Genomic DNA, 23,759 nt, shown 5'->3' with positions numbered 1-23,759 from the left:
ACAATCATCCTACCAACATACCTTTAACATCTTAAACGAGGAGTCAAATTATGTTTCAATACAGCAAATGTTTAAAATGTGTTATTCAGTGACTATTTGTTCATGTCTATGAACTTTTAAATTGTATGACAATTCATGTAAATTACAGTACCATCCAAATCAGAAAGAATTTTATAAGCATCAATATTTTTCCCATGTTTATAGGTATTTTACCTATTTTTAAGAAGGTAACTGAGAACATAGAGCATTGCAGTACAAACTACAGTCAAGAAAATGGCAGAGCAAGATGAAGGTCTGTTTTTATATTTACTAAAACACAATGGAAATAAATAATAGTGTAGAGATAAGTGCACTAGAGAATAAAGATCTCAGTCTCTTAGCAGCCTCTTTGGGGATCTGTAAACACATCAAAAGACACCAGTAAGGCAGTGAAAAGACAAACCACAAAAGTGAGAAGATATTTGAAACATATAAATGCAACAAAAGACTTATGTCCATAATATATAAAGAACTTATACAATTCAGTAAAAAATAAACTATCCAGGAAAAAAAAAAGACTTAGATATGTACTTCATAGAAGAGGCTATCCAAATGGCCAAAAAACACATGCAAAGTTGCTCAACCACATCAGTAATCAAGAAATGTAAATTAAAACAATGACATGCCATTACACACCTTACCAGAATGGCTAATGTTAAAAGAATGAAATTGCCAAACATTGAGAAGAATGTAAAACATTAGCCCTCATACTTTCCTGGTTAAAGTGTAAATATATACCCTGCTTTAGAAAATTGTTTGGCATTATCTACTCAAGTTGAAAATATGCATACCCTACAATTCAGCAATAAATAATTTCAAGGTATGAGAAATGTTCTTGTATACCAAAAAATGTACAAAAATATTCACAGCAACATTATTCATACTAGCTTGAAAATGTAAATGATCTACATGTGCATCAAATAGAATGCATGGTATATACAAGTAAATAAATACTATATAACAATGAAAATGAATAAACCAAAGCCACAGTCAAAAACATTGGTGAATCCTACTAACACAATATTGAGCAACAGAGCAAGACACAAACAAATATCTCCTATAGGACTTCATTTATTCAAAGTTCAAAACCTGGATAAAACATCCAGTATAAGACAGACTAGAGACCCTTTGGGGAGCGGGGAAAGTGTAGTGACTGGGAGTGAGCACAGGGGGGTTTTCTGGATTGAGAGCCAAGATGGTAGTTACACAGATGTTTGAGTTGTACATTCTTTTATGTTTCTATGTTTTAACACTTATAAATACTTAAGCTATACTTTATATTAAAGTAATTTTTAAAAACACATTAATATTCTTATATATCAGCCAACTAGAAGTTAAACAGGAACAGAAAGACATTGTCCATCAAAAAATAGCTTTTTGAAGTCATGTTTTCTATAATTGCTTCATTTTTTCCTGAAGTGTGTGCACAATTTACCACAAGATTGCAAAGATCCTAAATCTAATCCCAGGGTTGTGCCAATTTATACAGTACTTTTGAGTACCATATTTTAAACAAACATTTAATAGAGTCTATATTTTTAATATTTATTTCTATCGCTTATAGATTAACTAATTTAATATACATACTGGTATCATCTCTCCTGTTGCATTCTTTGTTGGGAAGCTGAGGATCAAATCAACATTAAAGGATTCTGAATTTCCCTAAGTATTTTTCATATTTTCACTGACTTCAAGTTTATCCTTCAAACATATCATTTCTAAACAACTCATCCATGTTCCCAGTTGAAAATATAATTTCAAATTACACAAGATGATATTAAAAGTAACAAGGTGAACAATTTTAGCCGGTTTTTGTTATCAGGGAAATGGGTGCAATAGGAAGAAATGTAATTAATCATCACATTCTTATACAAATGATTGTGTTTATTAAGTGCAGTAATAAAAGTAAGTTGAATGTATTTATGGGCATCAAAAGTTTTTGTATAATCAAAGCATTACCATCACACTACCACACGGTCAAAAAGCTGAGTGTATCTTTGGATTCACCCAGGAATCATATTCTAACTATGGATTTAGTGGCCTAGAACCAGCCATTACAGTCCTGTGACAAAAACATAATCTCTTTTGACTTTTCCCTGGATGCAGCACTAACATAACCAGGCTTCTTTCTAACAACACTGATTAGGTCGTAAAATAAAGTGGAAATCTGCCCTTGTTTCTTGTATATGAGAGAGAGAAAACTTTTTAAGAGTGAGTGCCAAAATTCAAACATTCCCTCAAGAATCTTTTTGTTAAATTATGCTTACTCCAGAAATATGGGCCCAAATTATTCCAAATCTTCATAGATCCATACTCCAATTTACAATATAAAACCTCTAGGATCCCAACAGAGGGACCTATAGCTTCCTCACATGCTCCTCTATCCTATACATCTTAGGAAATTGAATTCTTAAGAATTTGAAGGCACCTGCAGGAATATCTTCAAAAGGTTTTCTTTGAAATCCTTCCAAGTAAAATACGTATCCTAAGTGGTCAGAAAATTTCTTTGACGCCTTCAGCACTGTAATCTCATATATTATCACTATGTGGAATATCAAAACCCAAATCAAGTGGGATAGTGTTTATAACTTGGTTTCTCATAGACACAGACAATAGTTTAGAGGGTAAGGGGGGTGGGGGAAGGGATAGTGTTTATAACTTGGTTTCTCATAGACACAGACAATAGTTTAGAGGGTACGGGGGGTGGGGGAAGGGAGATGATGGTAAGGGGGATCAAATATATGGTGATGGAAGGAGAACTGACTCTGGGTGGTGAACACACAATGGGATTTATAGATGATGTAATACAGAATTGTACACCTGACATCTATGTAAATTTACTAACAATTGTCACCCTAAAAAATTTAATTAAAAAAAAGAACACACTCATATGACTAATTATTTTCAAGAAATTACCAAGTGAACAGTAACAAATCATTTACCTTGAAAAGTTCAAAAAATAAATAAATAAATAAATAATAAATTGGTTTCCGTCTCAGCATGTGACGGAGTACTTGATTATCAAGGCACCTGAACTGACTGTGGAATAGTAATAAAGGCAAATCATTAGTCCTGAAGAAGTACATCAAAGTGAAATCTAGGAAGTTCTGCTGCTTAGAGACCACCAGAGCACCAAGTATTTGTCCCTGATATAAGAGATCTTGGGTTTAAAAGTCAATAAAGATACTCAGCTGGTTCTGGAAAGAAGAAGGTTGGTGGTATCCAGAATTAGAGGCTGACATATCAGAGGGAAAATGTAGGCCACTTGACTTATTTCGAAGTTTCACCAAAAAAAGAGGCAGACACTTCTTGGATCAATGGTTCTTGCTCCTAGATGGATATTAAATTACCTGGAATACTTTAAAACAATATCAGTGCCTAGGAAAACACTTAAGATTAATTAAATAAAAAATATTTGAGGGTGGAGCCCAGCATCAATATTTTTAAAAGCTTCTCAGATTATACTAATGTGCAACAAGGTTTTGACAAGCAATATTCTAGAGCTTGTCAAATTTCAATGTACACGTAAGTTACCTAAATTATCAATATACAGGTTCTAATTCAAGAGGTCTGGGGTAGGGCCTAAGATTCAGCATTTTTAGCAAGCTCAAATGTGAAGTTAATATTGCTGGCTTGTGGACCACACTTTGATTAGCATAGTTCTTAGAACAGTGGATCTCAATCTTAGCTGCACATTAGAATCACTCGGGGTACCTTAAAAAAAAGACCTATGTTTGTGCCCCACCCACGGAGACTCGTTGATATAGGGCTTGGTCATCAAATATAATTTTAAAACTTTCTGGTATAGTCAATGCTGAGAACCACTGTTCTAGAAAAACTGACATAATGCATCCAGCTATGGAGGAAAAAAGAAGAAAAGATGACAGAGGCAGATGGAACAAGCTTATTTTTGTTTCTAAGATGACATGAATATGTTTTCTCAAATATTTTTCAAAATGATGAAAATTCAAAGTAACCATTAAATCTTAATCCAACAGATAATCCCTTCCCAGAGTCTAAGAGGGGATCTCAACAAACTATAAGCAGATGGAGCTGGAGGGAGAAAAATCGACCCAATTGTCTCTTTATGACACTCCCAGATTCTACCTCACAAAACACCTGAATACATGGGGGACACTTTCACATCTCTACTGTCCACCCATGGACTTAGAGACCACCATCTTTCTATCATGCTGGTGCAAGATATCCAGAGTATTTTTCTTTACACAGGACTCACCAACAATCATTCTACCTCTGTCAGAAATTCATGGTATTTTGGGAAATTTGATGCCCTTAACTATACATAGTGATGGAGACAAGGAGCACCGTGATGGCAGTGACTTTCTAAGCAATCTTAGGATATAGCTGGACCTATGTAGCATGGATAACCCTGTCCCATGAAAAGATGAGGAAAAAGGAAAAAAAAATGAGAGGCTGTAAAAGTACTACAAATCAATAGGAAAGTCAAAAAATCTAGATGGCCCAAAGGAAGATCATACAAAGTAGACAATTATCTACTTTGGAATCAAAAGAAAATATCTAAAAATAGTGGGATTTCTCAGTAGACTATGAAAACATAAAAATATATGTACTCCTATGTTCATTGCAGCTTTATTTACTGTGGCCAAGACATGGAAACAACCAAAGTGTCCTTCGATAGATGAATGGATAAAGAAGATGTAGTGTGTGCACACACACATATACACAATGGAATATTACTCTGCCATAAGAAAAGTTGCAATAGTGCCATTTGCAACAACGTGGATAAATCTTGAGACTATTATGCTAAGCGAAATGAGTCAGACAGAAGAAGTTGAGAACCATATGACTTCACTCATATGTAGGATATAAAACTGAAAGCAACAAAGGAACAAGACAAAGAAATAAAGAAACAAAAATCATAGACACAGAAAACAGTTTAGAGAAGGAGAGGGGAGGGCGGTGGTACATGAGGGTAATGGGGGTCAAACATATGATGATGGAAGGAAAATTGACTCTGGGTGGTGAGCACACAATGTGAGGTATAGATGATGTATTACAGAATTGTGCACCTGAAATTTATGTACTTTTACTAACCATTGTCACCCCAATAAATTTAATTAATTAATAAATGAATGAATGAATAAACAAACAAAAATTTTAAAAAAGACTCTTTCAAGCAGAAAAACAAAAATTTATTAGGAAAGAATAGGAGGAAATGTAAAGAAAACATAATGACATAAGAAAAAAATTTAAGACAACTAAAAATGCAACAGCAAAATCAAAATCCCTAATAGAAGTAGTGAAATGCAGAACTGATGCTCCAGGTAATCAAACAAATATGAGAGACTAACTTTAAGCTACAAAGGAAAAGGACAAATTACAGATATCATAAATCCAACAAGCAGATAATTAATTCACAGAGACCAAAGTAAATGGAACAGAATCAGATAAAATAGAAAAATGTACTCTAATGGAAAAATATCAGTGTAGGCAGATTAAAAAGGCTTTTTAATATACCCACCATTAGGCCTATGTTAGCAAGTTTTCCTAATTAAGAGGACACAGAAAAACGTCTATAAGCACTTAAGCTAAAAAGAGCTAAACTTAAAAAATGAAAAGAACATAGAGATTACAGACTTCTCAATACTTAAACAGATTTTGAATAAAACAATATCTATAGAGTATTAAAATTAAAATTGTTACCCCAAACTTCATATGCTGTTAACTTACTTCATATCGAATACAGCTCAATAGGGGGATGTGGGTTTGAGGAAGGTTGTGGGACTATTTGAAATAGGAGAGATTTTATCTCGTTTAAAAGATAATGAGAATAATCCAGATGAGAGAAAGAGGTCAACTAGATTATAAATTCTATAATTTTCCTGGTAGGGAACAACAGGACATAAACATAACTGAAAAGTAAACTCCCTTATTGTATTAAGAGAAAAAAAGGGACGTTGCAGAGATGTAGGCATATATGTTTGTATATTTAACAGGAGAGAAGTCGAGTGAGTTCTTTCTGTTGATATATTTTCCTTCTGAAGTAGAAAACATCTGCTAAGTGATGGTGAAAGGAGGGATGTTGGAGAATGGTGAAGAAGGTTGAAAAATAATTTTTTCAAAAATCAAAGAAATGCAATAGAATTGCCAGGAGGTGTTGAAGCTCCATTTGAGTCATGAATTTAAATAGTTACAATCTGCCCTGTTGAATGGCTATGTCCAGCACAGCGTGCCTACTAGGGGAGACAGGGAGAAAGCAGGGACATGGAGAAACCCCAACAATCATTTTTTTTTTCTTTTTTACCCTCATCACCCACCCCCCACCCCCTTACCCTCTGGTAACCACTAAATTATTGTCTGTGTCTATGAGTTTTTTTTTTTAATTAATTTTATTGGGGTGACAATTGTTAGTAAATTTACATAGATTTCAGGTGTACAATTCTGTATTACATCGTCTATAAATCCCATTGTGTGCCAACAATCATTTTTTTTAAAAAATCAATGTTCTAAATCAATGTTTTTTAAAATGGGAGTGAATGTATGAATAAAACTAAAATAGAGGACCTAAGGTATTTAGAATATAGCAAAAGTATTACTAAAATTACTAAATATTACTAAAAGGCTATGAAATCAGAGGAGGATAAGAAAATAAAAATTACTACATAGATAGAAAAAAGTATAAAGAGGTCAAGCAGTCAAGTAATTGCACAAGCAAGTAAGAAGAGAAGTTGTGGTCAGAGAGCAAGGTGAGTGCATGAATGACTTCAGGGGTGGAGTAAGTATGGATGAGTAGGTGAGCTGGGTGCAGTGAAGGAGAAGGTCATAGGAGATGGGAAGGTCAGAGAACTGGAATCATGGTTCTTGATTATGTCAATCACAAATCTATGATAATTCTCACCTTCACAGAGCAGATGCACAAGAGAAAAATAAAAATCAAACTTTCGCTCTCCCACTTCTCCCCAATCTGTTCAACCCAACAGACTTTATAAAAATATAAACAATTTTATGAGTATGAGGTGTTATTGCTAATTATGGATCACACAAACAAGTACAATATTATTACAGTCATACATTTAATTTAAGAAAAAAACAAGGAGAAAGATTCTTACCAAAGGAAGGCGACTCCCTTCCATCCTCTAACCCCGAGTCTTTCTCTCTGTCTCTCTTTCTGTGTTTGTGACCACGATGCCTGTGACGTCGGTGGCTCTTTCTTCCTCCCAGGGGAACGTGAACTCCAATAAATAGTGTCCGATGACCTTCATCAGAATTAAAAGCACAAATTAAACTCTAAATTACTCCCGAGCACAGAAGATGATGATTTACACGTTAATGGGAACTCAATCTAATTCAATCCAGCACATAGTTTTTGAGTATTTATGGTGTGTGTAAATCTTGGGCTTTGGCACTGTATTTTGGTCCTTACTATACCTATATATAAGTATATCACAGGTCTGTCACATACATTCACAATACTAATTATTTAGTTATATATTTTATAATCACCATTAGTTTATTAACTGTCTTAATAATCTGTGTTTACTCTCCATAGTTTATAATTATACTCTTCTCATAAAAAAAAATTGTCCTACTTTCTACCTATCTTCAACTAACCAGTTATTTCATCAGTTCATCAGTTCCCTTCCCTTCCCAGTTAAATATGTGAAACAATCACTGTATCTAATAAAGCGGATTTCACGAAGGTCTCTAGTAATGCCAAATACTGTCGAGTTTTTTCACCTCTACTGTTTCTATCTGTGACTGAATACTATTGACCATTCTCTTCTCTATGATTTAACATTCTTTTGACCTTCTTCCCTGCTCCTTCATTTTGTCCATATTAGTTTTAATCATATTAGTTTTCATTCAAGGTTGGGACCCCCAGTACTGTCTTTGATCTCATGATTTCAACTAATACACATAGATAGGTTTGATAAATAGATGATAGATAGATGGTAGATAGATAGATAGATAGATAGATAGATAGATAGATAGATAGATAGATAGGCATTATTATCTACTGCGGGCTCTGAGACCTACATCATGACACCAGATGTTTCTTTCTCTCAGACTTCAGATCTATAGATCTATCCGTTCACCTATTAAACATAATTACTTAGACATCCTTCCCATAGGCATGTCAAACTCAACATGTCCATGGAATTCATCCTTTTCTTTGCTCCCCAAGTATTAACTCTCTATCACCTAGCTCAGTAAATGCATAAGCTATCCAGGCATCTCAAAGCCTATCCAATTTTCAACAGATTCTCCTTTACATATATATGACATACATGAGAATGTGTAAAGCAGCACTGCTTATAAATACAAAACACTCAAAACCACCCAAAAGTCCATTAGTAGAATATATTAATAAAATAGGGTATACTCATACAATAGGATATATACAGCGATAATGAAAAAACTACAGATATACACAACATAGGTAAATCTCACAAACATACTAGGGAGCAAAAAAAAGTATAATTTCCTTTACAAAGCTTTAGAAAAAGAAAAACTAAAATATACTGTTCAAGGATACATACACAGAGAAAGAGCAATACAAAAGTCAGAATAATTGTTACTTCTGGCATAAAGGAGAGCCAGAGTTATGATTGGAAAGAAGCACATGAGGAGCTTCTGGGTGTTAGAAATGTTCTGTCTCGATAATAACTTTTGCTTTAAAATATTTATTAAACTTTATACATTAGCATCCTGTACTTTTCTATATGTATGCTTCATTTCACAATTTTAAAAATTTAAAAAGAAAGCAAAGAAGGAGAGTTTCAAGAAGGGAGTAGTTATCAGTTTATATGCTATAAAAGAGTCAAACAAGATTGAGACTAAAAATTAGCCACCACAGTTGAAAATTAATATTTATCTGTAACCTTCTTGAAAGCATTTTCAGTGCATGGGGAAATAAATAAAAATTGAAGACATTTAGACAGTGAATAGTTCCTAGAGTTGCAAATAAAGGCTTTACAGAGAGATGGTTCTTAAGCTAAACCTTAAAGATTGCAAAGGTTCCTAACAACTACTGATTAAGGTAACCATTCCTAGACAGACAAATATAAGCGGCACCATGGAACTGGCTGGCAAGTTCAGAGGGCATGGTTAGTTGGGTATAGTGAACATTGCTTTTGTTTGTAGAATGTGGACCTGATGGGCAATGGCCCAAAGTAACATCCTAAGAAGTTGCCAAGTCAATGCTAATTTGAAACCATATTCAAACATAATCAGGTAAGAAGATAGCAAAACACACACAGCTGAACTGATGTCTTGAAGGTATTAAATGGAAGGCAGACCAGGCTGAAGGAATTTTCTGAGGCAGAGTCTTTCAGGGCTAGTTAAAAAAGTCAAGATACATTTGATTAAATAACTATGAATGTAATTTCTGGATCATATGGTAAGCTTATGCTTACCTTTGTTAGAAACTGCAGACTGTCTTCTAAAGTGGCGGTAACATTTTTCATTCCAATCAGTAATGAATGCGAGTTTCTGTTGTACCACATTCTTGTCAACAATTGGTTTTGTCAGTGTTTTGGATTTTAGCCATTCTTATAGATGTGCAGTGGTAACTCATTGTTTTAATTTGCAATTCCCTAATGACATATGATGTTGAATATTCTTTCATACGTTTATTTACCACCTGAATATCTTCTTTAGTGAGATGTCTGTTCAGATCTTTTCCTCTTTTGTAATTGGATTGTTTTTACTTGTCATTGAATTTTAAGAGTTCTTTGTATATCTTACATAACAGTTCTTTATCAGATATGTCCTTTGCAAGCTTATTCTCCAAGTCTGTGGCTTGTCTTTTTCCTCCTTGTAACAGTGTCTTCCACAAAGCAGAAGTTTTACTTTGAAAAAGGTCCAATTTATCAATTTTTCTTTCATGGATTAAGCTTTTATGTTATATATAAAACATCATCACTAAACGCAAGGTCACCTAGATTTTTTTTTATGTTGTCTTCTTGGAGTTATATAATTTTGTGTTTTACATTAAGTCCTATGATCCATTTTGAATTAATATTTGTGAAAAGTGTGAGATCTGTGTCTAGATTCTAATCTCAATACTTAATTTACTCATTAGATATTTGCCCCAGTGAGTTCAAAACCAATGTCCACAAAAATCCTGCACACAAATGTTTATAGCAGCTTTATTCATAATTGTCAAAAGTGAGAAACAACTAAGATGTCTTAATACGTGAATGAATAAACTATGGGACATCTATACAATGAAGTATCATTCAACAATAAAAAGAAAGGAACTATCAACCATAAAAAGACAGAGGAAATAAAAATGCATGTTGCTAAGTGAAAGAAGTCAGTGAAAAAGCTGTACTCATGTAGGATTCCAACGATATGACATTCTGGAAAAGGTAAACTACTACAGAGACACTAAAAATATCAGAGGTTGCCAGGATTTGGGGAGAGGAAATAGTGATGAATAGCTGGAACACAGGGCATTTTAGAGAAGTGACACTATCCTGCATGATACTGTAAGGGTGGATAGGTAATGTAATACATTTGTCAAAACCTTGTATGTAGTTTTATGTATTTCTGTATGTAGAAATATGCAAAACAAAGAATGAACTTTAATGTAAATTATGGACGTTAGTTACTAATAACCTATTAATATTGGTTCATCAATTGTAACAAATGTACTGCACTGATGCAAAATATTCATAACAGAGAAAACTGTGTGCAGGTGGAGGGAAGCATAATTGTACTTTTTGCATAATTTCTGCAAATCTAAAATTGCTCTAAAATACAGTCTTTTAATTTAAAAAAAAGTCAAGCTTCGTAGATATTCATAACACTGAGTAGCTATAAAGAAATTTATTTTATGAGAAAGCAAAAGCATAAGCAAATGAGATATTTATATGGGTGAGTATATTATATATAAGTCAGTAGAGGTCTATCACTGTGTTCTTAGGGTCATATATTTTTGGAAGATTTGTGAATGGAAGATACCTTCATGATGGGGAGCACTTCAGTGTCCATGGACATTTTGGGAAACTACAAGGACGTAGAGTTGGAGATATATTTAATCATTGGTAACATATTTATGTGATTCACAGACACTTCCATATTTGAGTAAGTTATTGTTAGCTATCCTGAAGTTGGAGTAGCTTCCAGGAATTCTCCTAGTATCAACTGTGCCAAACTAAAGGTTCAAGGCTGAAATAAAGATTCAAGGCTGAAATGGTGTCACAATATGCAGAGGTAACATGATCTGCCCAGCATTGGAAGTGTGTGAGTAGTGGAGAAGAAGCAAGGTTTCAATTATATAGAGTCAAAGTTAGTCTCTGGAAAATTCTTCCAAATCTTACAGGTCATATATGCAAGAAGCTTGACAGAAGTTTTGTTACATTTCAAGACCACCTTGAAATTTTTCATGAAATTGTAAATAAATTGTAAAGAAGAAAGAAACCTTTCTAGACTATCACTAATAAAAAATAAAATTTAATTAACCATGATAGAGGAAAGACTGCATTAATTTTCTGTATTCTCAACAGAAGATAATATTTCAAAATGCTTGGCATTAGAGATCAAAATGTAGAAGAAAAAGTATTACAGAGATATGTCAGGCACTTAGTTAAAAATATTACATTATTTCTCCAAATTTTATAATTTTGTGTTTTTATCAATTTCCAAATAAGTTAATTATTCTAATTTGTCCCATTGTAAAGAAACATTCACCTCTATACCTAATTGATGTGCAAATTTTTAATTATTTTTCTTACAGAACCTTCAAAATTACATAAGCTTCGGGCCTATAAAACCTAAACCTGCCCTAATACCATCTATGTGTGGGCAGCTACCAATTTTGTATTTCCAGCTCAAAGCTTTTTCTCCAACTCCAATCTGGCATACCCAACCGCTTACCTGACACCGCCACTGCATGTCCAAAAGACATCTTAAAATCGACACCATCAGGACTAAACTCCCAATCTCCCTCATCCGAACCCCTTCCAATAAACCTCTCCCCGACAATCTTGTCCATCTCAGTTGACCACAAAATGTTTTTTCAGTTGTTCAGACCAAGAACCTGGGAACCATTTTAGACCCCTCTCTTTTTCTTAAGCCTACAACCCATCCAACGGGAAATCTGTTGGATAACTTTCAAAATATATTTAGAATTAGTCCATTTATCATTTCACTTCACCACTCTGGTCAGGACCACATCATACCCAACCTGCATTATTGCAATAGCTTCATGACGTGACTTTCTGTGCCTACCTTTAGCCCCCACAATCTGTTCTAAACACAGCAGCCAGTGTAGTCCTCTTGAAATGTAAGCAGACCATGTCATTCCTCAGCTAAACCTTCTAATGTCACCCCGTTTCACTCAGAGTAAAGGCCAAGGTTGTTCTAATGCTCTACAAGGCCCCCTGTGACCTGCACACCCCATCCTTTTAGCTCCTGACATGGTCTCTTCTGCTGCCACACAGGCCTCCTTGCTAGTCTCACTGTGACCCTGGGAACCTCCCACTGTCTTTTTTCACTGCCTGAAATATTCTTCCTACTTAGCTAATGCCTCACCTCCTTCAAGTCGTTGCTCGTATTTCACCTTCCTACAGTAAATACCTACTTTATGTTACACCTGGCTCTCTCTGACCCTTCGTGCCCCTCTTTCTCCTCTACTTTTAGTTTTCCTGTAGTACTTACATAGCATGTAAATTACCTATTGCGTTTAGTGTTTAATACCTTGTTTCTCCCCAAAGTTTTTAAATTTAAGAAAAGCAGCGATTGTTGATTTGTTCACTATTGTATTCTACAAAGTGTTTAGAACATTGTTTGATAGTTCTTGGTGCTCAATAAATTTTTATTGAGTTTATAAGTCTTCATATTAATAGAGATGATATTTTAAGTAAAATATATAAATAACAGACATAATGCATTATGCTACTAAACACGTTAAGAAAATTAAGAATGGAAACAAAGCTAATAATCATAAATTTCATAGCAACGGTACTGAAACTGCCACAATTGATGGTTATTAAACCATAGAGAAAATATTTTCATGTCTTTGCATGGTTAGAGACTTTTAAAGTGAAGAATACTGGAACCTAAGTTAAAGGACAAGCTTTGAAAGTTAAACATTAATTGAATTGAGATCTTCAAAGAAACACAGACATGTCTCCCAGATTTATGTGTTTACATCTCAAAGATAACAAAGCCCCAGAGCTACTGGTTTATATACCAAAGACATTTAAACTGGGGGCCTTTCCCTTCTCTTCTGAGAGATTTAGTTACATAAGGGAGGAAAGATTTCTGTCCCTCTGTCAGGAGAGGAAAAGCTAGCTATTTAACAATTCCTATATAAATTCCCAGATTCACTATCTTAGGGCTCCCATCCTGTGTCTATAACCATCTAGCTGGTTCTCATCACATTACCCTAAAGGGGAAGAATGGGGCATGGAGACCAACATAGTTATTGCTGTCAATAATAAAATAGTCGGCCTCTGATCCAGAAACCTTATGTTTGCTTTTAGGACAAAATTAATAAACATAAATATTAAAAACTTATCAATGAGTTTAGGAGATAGTCTACAAAGATTATACGAGATAATAAATAGAAAATGTTGAACCTGATGCCTGTTATACAGTAGACACTCATACTTATTAGTTCCCTTTCACCTTCATTCTACTCTCCTTCAATATCTTAAATGAATATGAAGGCAAAATAAAATTTTACTACCTTATTTCATTGTCTTCCCCTTATCTCTATATTGACAACTTTTCTAATCCCAATTATAATAACCCTGGCTTAAGGAAATAGAGAATAACGTTGGATCCTGTGGAAAACAGTATGTAAATAACAATTCCAGGTTAATATTACCATAAACTTTTCCTATAAGATTATATCCAAAATTGAATTTTCCATCCTGGTAGATATCATGTAAGTAGAAAAAGAATTCAAAAAACTTAATGATAAATGTCATCGTTCTGAAATGACTTGACAATTATTAAATCTAATCTGAATTTTTTTTCAAGATCATGTACGGAATAATTTTTATTTTATGATAAATAAAGGCCAAAAATTTAAAGTAGGAATCCTTTCAAGTGAAATGTTTTTAAATTAGTCAGATAGATGGTCTATAAGAACTACTTTATATCACATTAAAAACTGAAAAAGTAATAACAATACAGATAATTGAAATATGACTATATGTTGAAAATATCAGTAAGAATGGAACAGGGATATTAAGAGAAAAAAATTTTTGAGATCAGCACAGAACATTAAAATGTATTCAAAATTTACCTGTATGTCAGTTGAGGGAAAATACAATTTCCCCATTAGAAAAACAAAGAGTTCAATTAAAGTTAACATTGCTTTCTGAGCACAAATCTTGCTAACAAATCCTGGATTTTTGATACGTGAATTTTATGGATTCTATCTTGCTGAGTAGGTCCAGAATTATTATAAATAGTTTCATTATATAAGAGGTACCAGTACTGAAACAACTCGAAGTGGCTGTGGTCATAGTATGTATACTGAGGGTTTACAAAATTCAGTAAGGAAAGAGATGCATTTGGGGATGGAAAGGAATGCTATTCTGATTAAAAATAACACTAATAAAATACTATCTTTTATTTAGCTGGCAGAGAATGGGCCAAGCTATCTACTCTTGAAGAGAACTGTGTATTTCCCACGAAATGAATATAACACAGCTGATGCATAATTACTGAGTTGCTGCAGCCATTTTATTTAGATGTGTCAATCAGGGGGAAAGGTCAAGTACATGAAGCTGAATAAGCATGTAATCCTTAATTCCATGGAGACTCTAACAGTCAGAAAACACAACAAGGTAGCATTTATCATGATATATTAAAAAACTCCAAGTCCAACAGAAATTCTCTGCTGAGGGAAAACAATAGAGATAAAGAAAAGAGATCAAGAGGGTGAGTGACTGTGTGTGTATGTGTGTATGTGTGTGTGTGACAAAGAGATACTATTAGGCTACTACTCTGTTGTTTCTTGTGTTGTTTTGCTGAAAGAAAAGCAAACAACGGCACTGGTCATAGTCACCTGACCTTAGGAACATATTTGCAATCGTTGCAAAACAAAGGCAGCAACTAAATTACTTTGTGTCTTGAAATAGCAGTACTGCTGTTTTTCTAAATCTTTGAACATAGTAAGCCTCCACATTTCTTGAATAAATGAATGAATTCTATTATGATTATATCAATAGATACAGAAAAAGTGTTTGACAAAATCCAGCATCCATTTGTAATAAAAACTCTCAGCAAAGTAGGTATAGAGATAACATACTTCAGCATAATAAAGGTCATATGTGACAAACCCATAGCTAACATCATACTCAATGCTAAAAAGCTGAAAGCTTTTTAAAATCAGTAATAAGGCAAGGATGTCCACTTGCATTACTTTTATTCAACATAGTATTGGAGAAGCCTACCCACAGCAGTCAAACAAGAAAAATAAAGGCATCAGAATTGAAAATGAAGAAGTAAAATTGTCATTATTTGCAGATGGCATGATACTATGTACTGAATTCACCAAAAAACTGTTAGAACTAATGAATGAATTCAGTAGGATACAGAACTAATATTCAGAAATCAGTTCCATTTTTATACACCAATAACAAACTATCAGAAAGATATATTGAGAAAACAATTCCATTTACAGTTGCATCAAAAAGAATAAAATATGCACAAATATTTAACCAAATTTCACCAAAGAGATAAAAGACCTGTACTCAGAAAACTGTAAGACATTGAAGAAAGAAACTGAAGAAGATACAAATAAGTGGAAGTATATGCCATGCTCATGGATAGGAAAAATTAACATCTTTAAAATATCCATAGTACCCAAAACAAGCTACAGATAACAATCCAATCCCTGTCAAAACACCTGTGGCATTTTTCACAGAACTAAAACAAATAACCTTAAAATTTATATGGAACTTCAAAATACCCTAAATATCCAAAGCAACCTTGAGAGAGAAGAAAAAAGCTGGAGGTATCACACTACCTGATATCAAATTGTTCTACAAGGCCATAATAATCAAAACAGCATGATATTGGCATAAAAAAACCAGACATATAGACCAATGGAATAGAATAGAGAGCCCAGAAATAAACTCACTCCTATATGGTTAATTAATCTATGACAGAGGAGTGCAGAATATACAATGAGATAAAGGCAGTCTCTTCAATAAATGGTGTTGTGAAAACTGGACAGATATATGCAAAAAAAAAAACCGGATCTATTTCTTACACCATATACAAGAATAAACTCAAGGTGGGATTAAAGGCTTAAATGTAAGACCTAAAACCATAAAACTCTCAGAAGAAAATATAGGCAGTAAACTCTTTGAGATTGCTCCCAGTAATATTTTTTGGGCAAGGGAAACAAAGGAAAAAAATAAACAAATGTGACTACATCAAACTAAAGAGTTTTTGTACATCAACCAAAAAAAAAGACAATCTACTGAATGGGAGAAGATATTCACTAATGATACATTTGATAAGGGGTTAGTATCCAAAATATATAAGGAACTCATACAACTTAACACACATATACACACACGAATCCAATTAACAAATGCATAGAGAACCGAAATAGACATGTCTCCAAAGATGGCCAATAAAAACATGCTCAACATCACTAATCATCAGAGAAATGCAAATTAAAACCACAATGAGATGTCACCTCACGCCTATCAGAATGTCTATCATCAATAAATCAACAAACAAGTGTTGCGAAGGATGTGGAGAAAAGGGAACCCCTGTGCACTGGTGGTGGGATTGCAGATTGGTGCAGCCACTGTGGAAAACAGATTGAAGGTATTTCAAAGAAAAAAAAATAGAACTACCTATAACCCAGAAATTCCACTTCTGGGCATTTATCTGAAGAAATCCAAAACACTAATTGAAAAGATATATGCACCCCTATATTCATTGCAGCATTATTTACAATAGCTAAGATATGGAAGCAACCTAAGTGCCCACTGATGGATGAATAGATAAAGAATATGTGGTACATATATACAATGAAATATTACTCAGCCATAAAAATAAAAGAAATCTTGGCACTATGTATTTCCCTGCTGTCAGGATGAGGAGGCTGAGATCAGCATTAGGAGTCCGTCTGTGCAGGAGGCCCTGGCAGGGCCAGCTTCAGCTTTAGCAGCGACCGCAGCACGGCTGGGTCCAGGCTCTTTCTGCCCCTCAACTCCTCCCACCCCCACCCCTGGGAGCCAGGAACGTGGCTTTCCCACCCATCCCCGCTCCCCGAAGCTGCTCCTGGCCATGGAGCAGCTGGGTGGTTTCGCAGGCTGACGTTTCTCTTCAGCAGTGGGTAGCAAAACTGGGGGGAAAAATTAATGCAGGGCTTTTACATGCACAGTAGTAGCTTGAGCAAGAATTTAATCAAAAGAGAGCCAAATTTAAAGAGTTACATTTGGCTAAAAAAGAGGATCTGAAGAGGCCGAATGCAGTGTTAAACGCCGCACATGGTGATTTGGGACATCTTTAAACAGCTCTGGGAAACCCAGGCAGAGATGGAGCATATTAAGGCCATTGCCACAGTCTCTGAGAATACCAAGCAAGAGGCTGTAGTAGATGGAGTGAAAAGACAGTGGAGAGAAGTTGCTTCACTTCAGGCTGTTAAAAAAGAAAGAGTCCCTGATTATGAGCACCAGTTCCACATTCGGCTGGAGCAGGAGCAAACATAGTGGGCACCATATGGAGAATCCGCAGACAGGGAAATAGCCGATTTGAGGAGAAGGCTGTCCGAGGGTCAAGTGCAGGAGAATTTAGAAAATAAAATGAAAAAGGTATGAAGAAATGTATTCATCTGTAGAAATATTTGAATCCAAACGCAAGATGCTTTAATATTATCATAGTAATAGAAGTTGTACTTTTATGTTCTTTTTTAGAGAAATTATTTGGATACAAACCTAAATATAGTACTAGATAATTTGATGCCCTTTCCCCATACATTTGTACGGAAAATTCCCTCACCTACTTCAGATCTTTGACCCAATGTCTCCTCGTGAGGCCTATCCTGACCGCCCCATTTAACACTGCAACCTGCTCACCTGCGTCCCCCACCTACCACGACTCTGCTGATCACCCTTATTCTATTCTAATTTTTCTTTTTCCATAACACATAGTTCCTTATAATATACAGTGTTTACTTGTTTATTATATTTATTGTTTGCTGACTTTCTCTCCTTTCTAGAATGTAAGCTCCACGACGGCAGAAGTCTTGTTTGTGTATCCTAAATGCCTAGAATAGTGTCTAGTACAAAGATGCTCAATAAACATTTTTTAAATGAATGTTGTTGCTTGGTGCTTTCGTTTTTGGTTTTCAGTTTTTGGTTTTCCTTCTTCCGCAATATAACTTGGTTCCTGTGTGATGAATGTATTTACTGCATATTATGTTTGAACATAATACCGTAAGATGCCTGAACACAGATTAGCTAAATACAAGGTGAAACATTTTATCACTGAGAAAGTTTAAAAAGCTTTATGGCCAGTTTGATTATATAAGCTTTTGTATTATTAATTTATATGGATATATATTTTTCAAATTACATATTATTTAAATTAATAATTCAAATTTGATTTTTCTTTTCGATTGGATTAATCAGAATCTTTGATTTCCAATTCTTGGTCCATACAAAGACTACTTTCATGATTATTTAATTAGTTTTTTTAAATAATGTAAAAATCTGAGAACCCAATAACCAAAATAAAAGTTTGAACCTTAAAGAATAGCCCATGCCCTCATTTCAGAAAAAGATTTTATTTCAGCATCTTCATGAGTCTATGGCAATGTCTTCATCATCACTAGTCACTTAGACATCTAACGTAGTTATTCAAAGTTGACAGCCTTACTTCTCTCAAGCTGAGGTGAATTCATATTTGATGATGTCATTGGAAATTTTCTTCTTAGCCAAAACCACGCATTCACATGAGGATAGTTGTTTTTTCCATACTTCTAATATATTCATATTCATGATTTCCACAATCAGCTACTTTGTCTTTTTTAAAATAAAATTTATTTTTTAGAAGAGTTTTTAATCTACAAAAGAAATGTGAAGATAGTACAGAGTTCCCCTATATCCCACACCGTTTCCCCTATTTTCAATATCATATGTTAATATGGTACATTTGTCACAATAATCCAATGTTGGTTTATTATTATTAACTAACATCCATCATTTGCATTCAGATCTTGTAAGTTATTTTTCTATTCCAGGATCTCATCCAGGATACCATGTTACATTTAGTCATGTCTCTTTAGGCTCCTTTTGTCTGTGACAGATTCCCAGACTTTTTTTGTTTTTAATGATCTTTCTATCATTTAAAAATATTATCTTATAAAAGTTTGTTTGTAATGTTACACAATACTTTGAATGGTAAAGTCATCTTTGCATTAGTAAAAACTCCATCAATTCTTTGCATTTTCCCTCCTTTCCTCTTTCCTGCTGTTTTTTTATCAACAGACTTCTAAAGTATCTCAAATTAGCCTTCACTGAAGATATTTTAAAATGTCACGACTTTTCCAAACAGGACTTAATGCAAAAGAAAATAAATGATGAAATGACTTTGTAAGGACTGGAGAACAAAGTGAATCTCTCTTCTCTGAGAGACTTTTTTTTTTAGGGGAAATCTCCACTCACACTTGGGCATATATGATATTTTCCCTATCATGAAGAATTTAGGATAAACTTGAGCTCTTTAGATTTAGTGAATAAGGTAAATTTTCATTTTTACTACAAGGAAAAATCCCAACTTTTTGAGTCTTCCTTTGTTTCAGTTTATATATATGTATATGTATGTGTATGTATATTATATATAATGAAAATTAATTTTCTCACCAATGTGAGAGTTTATGGATGTTTCCTCTTAGTCCATATTTTTGAGAATGAAGGATGGAAAACAATATTACATTTTTAGGGGTGATCCTTGGGTATGTTTCATTTAAATACCAAAAATAAAATGCTATTTAAGTACTCTGTTAAATAAATAAATAAATAAATCTTGCCATATACAACAACATGGATAGACCTAGATGGTATTATGCTAAGTGAAATACTTATAGGTCAGACAGAGAAAGAAAAATACCATATGATTTCACTTATAATGTGGAATCTAAAAAACAAAAGAAACAAACAAAACAGAAACAGACTCATAGATACAGAGAATAAATTGATGATTGTCAGATGGGAAGGAGATTGGAGAGATGAATGAAAAAGTTGAAGAGATTAAGAAGTACAAATTGGCAGTTATAAAATTGGTCACAGGGAAGTAAAGTACAGCATAGGGAATATAGTCAATAATATTGTAATAACTATGTATGGTGTCAGGTGAGTACTAAACTTAGTGGAGTGATCATGTTATACAAATGTCTAAGAACAATGTTGCACACCAGAAACAAATATAACATTGTATGTCAAATGTAATTGAGGTTTTTAAATTAAATAAATAAAATTTATATTTGCTGATTTTTTTACCATGTCGACTCTACATCAAATTTCTTCTTCAAGAAAGTTATAGAATAACTTTGTGTGGCTTTCCAGAGGCATGAAAAATTTATAGGACATTTTTTAAACCCTTCATTTATACAGTGAGCTGTCCTTTTCATATTTAAAACTAATAAACTTTTCTTATCAGCCAGAGAAATGAAAAACTTCAAAGTATTTAAATATTAATCAAGGTTAACAAGAAATTTACATTTTAAGGCATACTCTAAAAAGTTCTCTTAAAGGTCACAGAATTTATTTTCTTTAGTTTTTTTTTACATTCAATATTATTTTATATTAACTTTAGATGTACCGCACAGTGGTTAGACAGTTACGTAATTTAAGAAGTGACCCCCTGACTAGTCTAGCACTCACCTGGCACTATACATAGTTATTACCATATCATTGACTATATTCCCTATGCTTTACTTTACATCCCCATGACTATTTTGTGACTATCAATTTGTACTTTTTTTTTTTTTTTTTTTTTTTTTATTAAAATGAACTCTTCTTTAATCATCAGCAGCCAACAATTTGTGTCAGGTCTTGTCTTATGCATACCTACGTCCACCCCCTTTCCCCTGTCCTGTATAACTGAAGAAAATCCCAGACATTCTATCACTTCATTCACAAATATTTCAGTATATAGTTCTTACAGATAAAGATTCACACTCTTCTTTTATTTTTTTTTTTTTATTTTTTTTTTGAGAGCCCGCTGGCCCATGTGGGAATCGAACCGGCAGCCTTCGGAGTTAGGAGCATGGAGCTCCAACCGCCTGAGCCACCGGGCCGGCCCCTCAATTTGTACTTTTAATGCCTTCATCTTTTTCACCCTGCACCCAACCCCTCCCCTCTATCACCCATCTGACACCATACATAATTATTACATCATTGACTATATTCCTTATGCAGTACCATACATCCCCATGACTACGTTGTAACAACCAATTTGTACTTCTTAATTAATCCCTTCTTTTTCACCAACTCCCCAATCCTCCTCCCATTTGGCAACCATCAAAATGTTTTCTTTATGACTTTACTTCTGTTTTGTTTGTTTTATTCTTTACATTCCACATATAAGTGAAATCACATTACATCTGTCTTTCTCTGTGATATATTCCACTCAGCACAATACCCTCCAGCTGCATCCATGCTGGCACAGATGGCAAGAACCCATTCCCTTCCATGGCTGAGCAACATTCCATTGTATATATGTACCACCTCCTCTTTATCCATTTTTCCATTGACAGACACCCAGGCTGCCTCCACATCTTAGTCATTGTAAACAATGCTATAGTGAACATATGGATACACAGGTCCCCTCAAAGTAGCATTTTGGATTTCTTCAGATAAATACTCAGAAGTGGGATTACTGGATCCTTCTTGGTCTCTTATTATAGCCCTGGTTTTAAATTTTCTCTCGTATAAGTATTGCTACCCCAGCTTTTTTTTGTTTGTTTCCATTTTCACAAAATAAAAAAAAATCACAGAATTAGAGCTAGAAAATTCTTTAGCAGATCACCTGTTTTGAACTTCTCATTTTAATATGTGAAATAAACAGGAGTTGAAGAAGTTGACTAAAAATTTCTAAAGCTGAACACTTCTAAGTAGCCATATCCAATAGTGCACTTTTAACAAATTAAGTTCTTTAAATAGCTTTTTTCACTCATACAAAATTCTACTATGTTTGAGTAACATAAAATGATAGTCTATTTCATTTTCCATATAACAGTCTTTCAAATACTTTAAGTTAGCAGTCATGCTCTAACTATTCCTTTAGCATATTCCTCAACTAACATTTTTATGAGCTGATCTCAACTTTCGTCATATCCATTTTCTTCCATGTGTCTACCTTAGGTATTCAATGTATGAAGGTCCACAGGACACATCTGGAGTTCACATGGACTCCTAAAGCACTTATAGGTAGAAGTAACTTCTAGGAAGTGAATCAACCAGGGAGAGTATGAATAATAAGGAAAGAAAATCAAGGACAGATGTGGAGAGAAACCAACATTTAAAAAGAGAGTTGAGAATTGTCAAAAGTTTAAAGAAGTAGGTGGAATTCCTCACATTATGTTAATGGAAGAATATTTCAGTGCAATCATTCTGGAAGACAGTATAAAAATGTATCAGAACTTTAACTTTATAACTTCTTGGCCCAGTGATTTTCCTGCTGAGAATTATATCAGGAATGACAAGTGCACAGAGATGCACATACAGTCATGTTCAAAGCAGGTTTGTTTAAAAGAGAAAATGAGAAGCAAAATGTCCATTGATAAGGGATTGGTTAAATAAAGTATTGTACAACCATGCAGTGAAGTACTGAATACAGTTAAAAGAGATAATATCTATATTAATGTGGAAAGATGTTGACTTTTTTAATGAAAAGAGAGTAGTTTAAAAGATAAAAATGTACCATAATTCCATCTACATGTAATTTAGTTATCATTATGTGTCTGTTGGCAACACATAATTAAATTAACATTCTGTCTATAATATTAATTCTGTTATTCTGTTCAGAATATTAATAGTATTATTTCTAGGGGTGGTCTTTTGGATTGTTGTTTTGTTTTGTTTTGCTTCCTTCTTGTACTTTTTTATATTTGTTGGATTTTTCTAACTGAATTTATATTATTTTAGTAACTTTTAAAACAATAAAACTATTTCAATTTTAGGGAAAATATAGACATGTCAGGCAGAGTAACAGGGGCCAGTAAATAAAATAGAAAAATTACCAAGGAAGACATGTTTGAGAAGAGAAGAAGCCAAGGGAAGAAAGATGAGTCATAGTGGAAAGTTTCGAAAGTAACAGAGGATTCAAAATGGCTGAGGACAAAGAGCCACTGCAGTTGACAATTAAAAGGGGTTTTTCTTTCTGTCTGACTTATTCCACTCAACATAGTACCCTCTAGGTCCATCCATGTTGTCACAAATGGTAAGATTTCATTCTTTTTATGGCTGAGTAATATTCCATTGTATGTATTTACCCCATCTTCTTTATCCACTCATCCATCAATGGGCACTTAGGTTGCTTCCATATCTCAGCTATTGTAAATACTGCTACAAATAATATAGGGGTGCATATATCTTTTGAATTAGTGTTTTGGATTTCTTCAGATAAATACCGAGAAGTAAAATTGCTATATTTCACATATATATGTGGAATCTAAAGAAAAAAAATAAATGAACAAACAAAACAGAAACAGACTCATAGATACAGAGAACAAAATGATGGCTGAC

General features: G+C 33.9%; 1 protein-coding gene and 1 pseudogene across 15 annotated transcripts in view; one reads left to right on the top strand and one right to left on the bottom strand.

The window, feature by feature from the left end:
- The window catches only part of SLC4A10 (solute carrier family 4 member 10), a 264,790-nt gene that overhangs the window by 133,392 nt on the left and 107,639 nt on the right, over nt 1–23,759 (bottom strand). For all 14 annotated transcript variants that reach the window (XM_081052804.1, XM_081052800.1, XM_081052797.1 and 11 more), the window contains exon 3: nt 7,131–7,277. In XM_081052804.1, the coding sequence (XP_080908930.1) occupies nt 7,131–7,277 (147 nt within the window). The remainder of the gene's footprint in view (nt 1–7,130; nt 7,278–23,759) is intronic.
- Nucleotides 9,185–19,297, top strand: LOC308498966 (rab GTPase-binding effector protein 1-like; annotated as a pseudogene). The gene is made up of 3 exons: nt 9,185–9,255; nt 17,284–17,822; nt 19,253–19,297. The product of its transcript is annotated as a rab GTPase-binding effector protein 1-like (transcript).

Source organism: Rhinolophus hipposideros, assembly GCF_964194185.1.
Source record: "Rhinolophus hipposideros genome assembly, chromosome: 6".
Classification (NCBI taxonomy): Eukaryota; Metazoa; Chordata; class Mammalia; order Chiroptera; family Rhinolophidae; genus Rhinolophus; species Rhinolophus hipposideros.
Note: the sequence above shows the minus strand (reverse complement) of the source record. Positions and strands in the feature narration are given on the sequence as shown.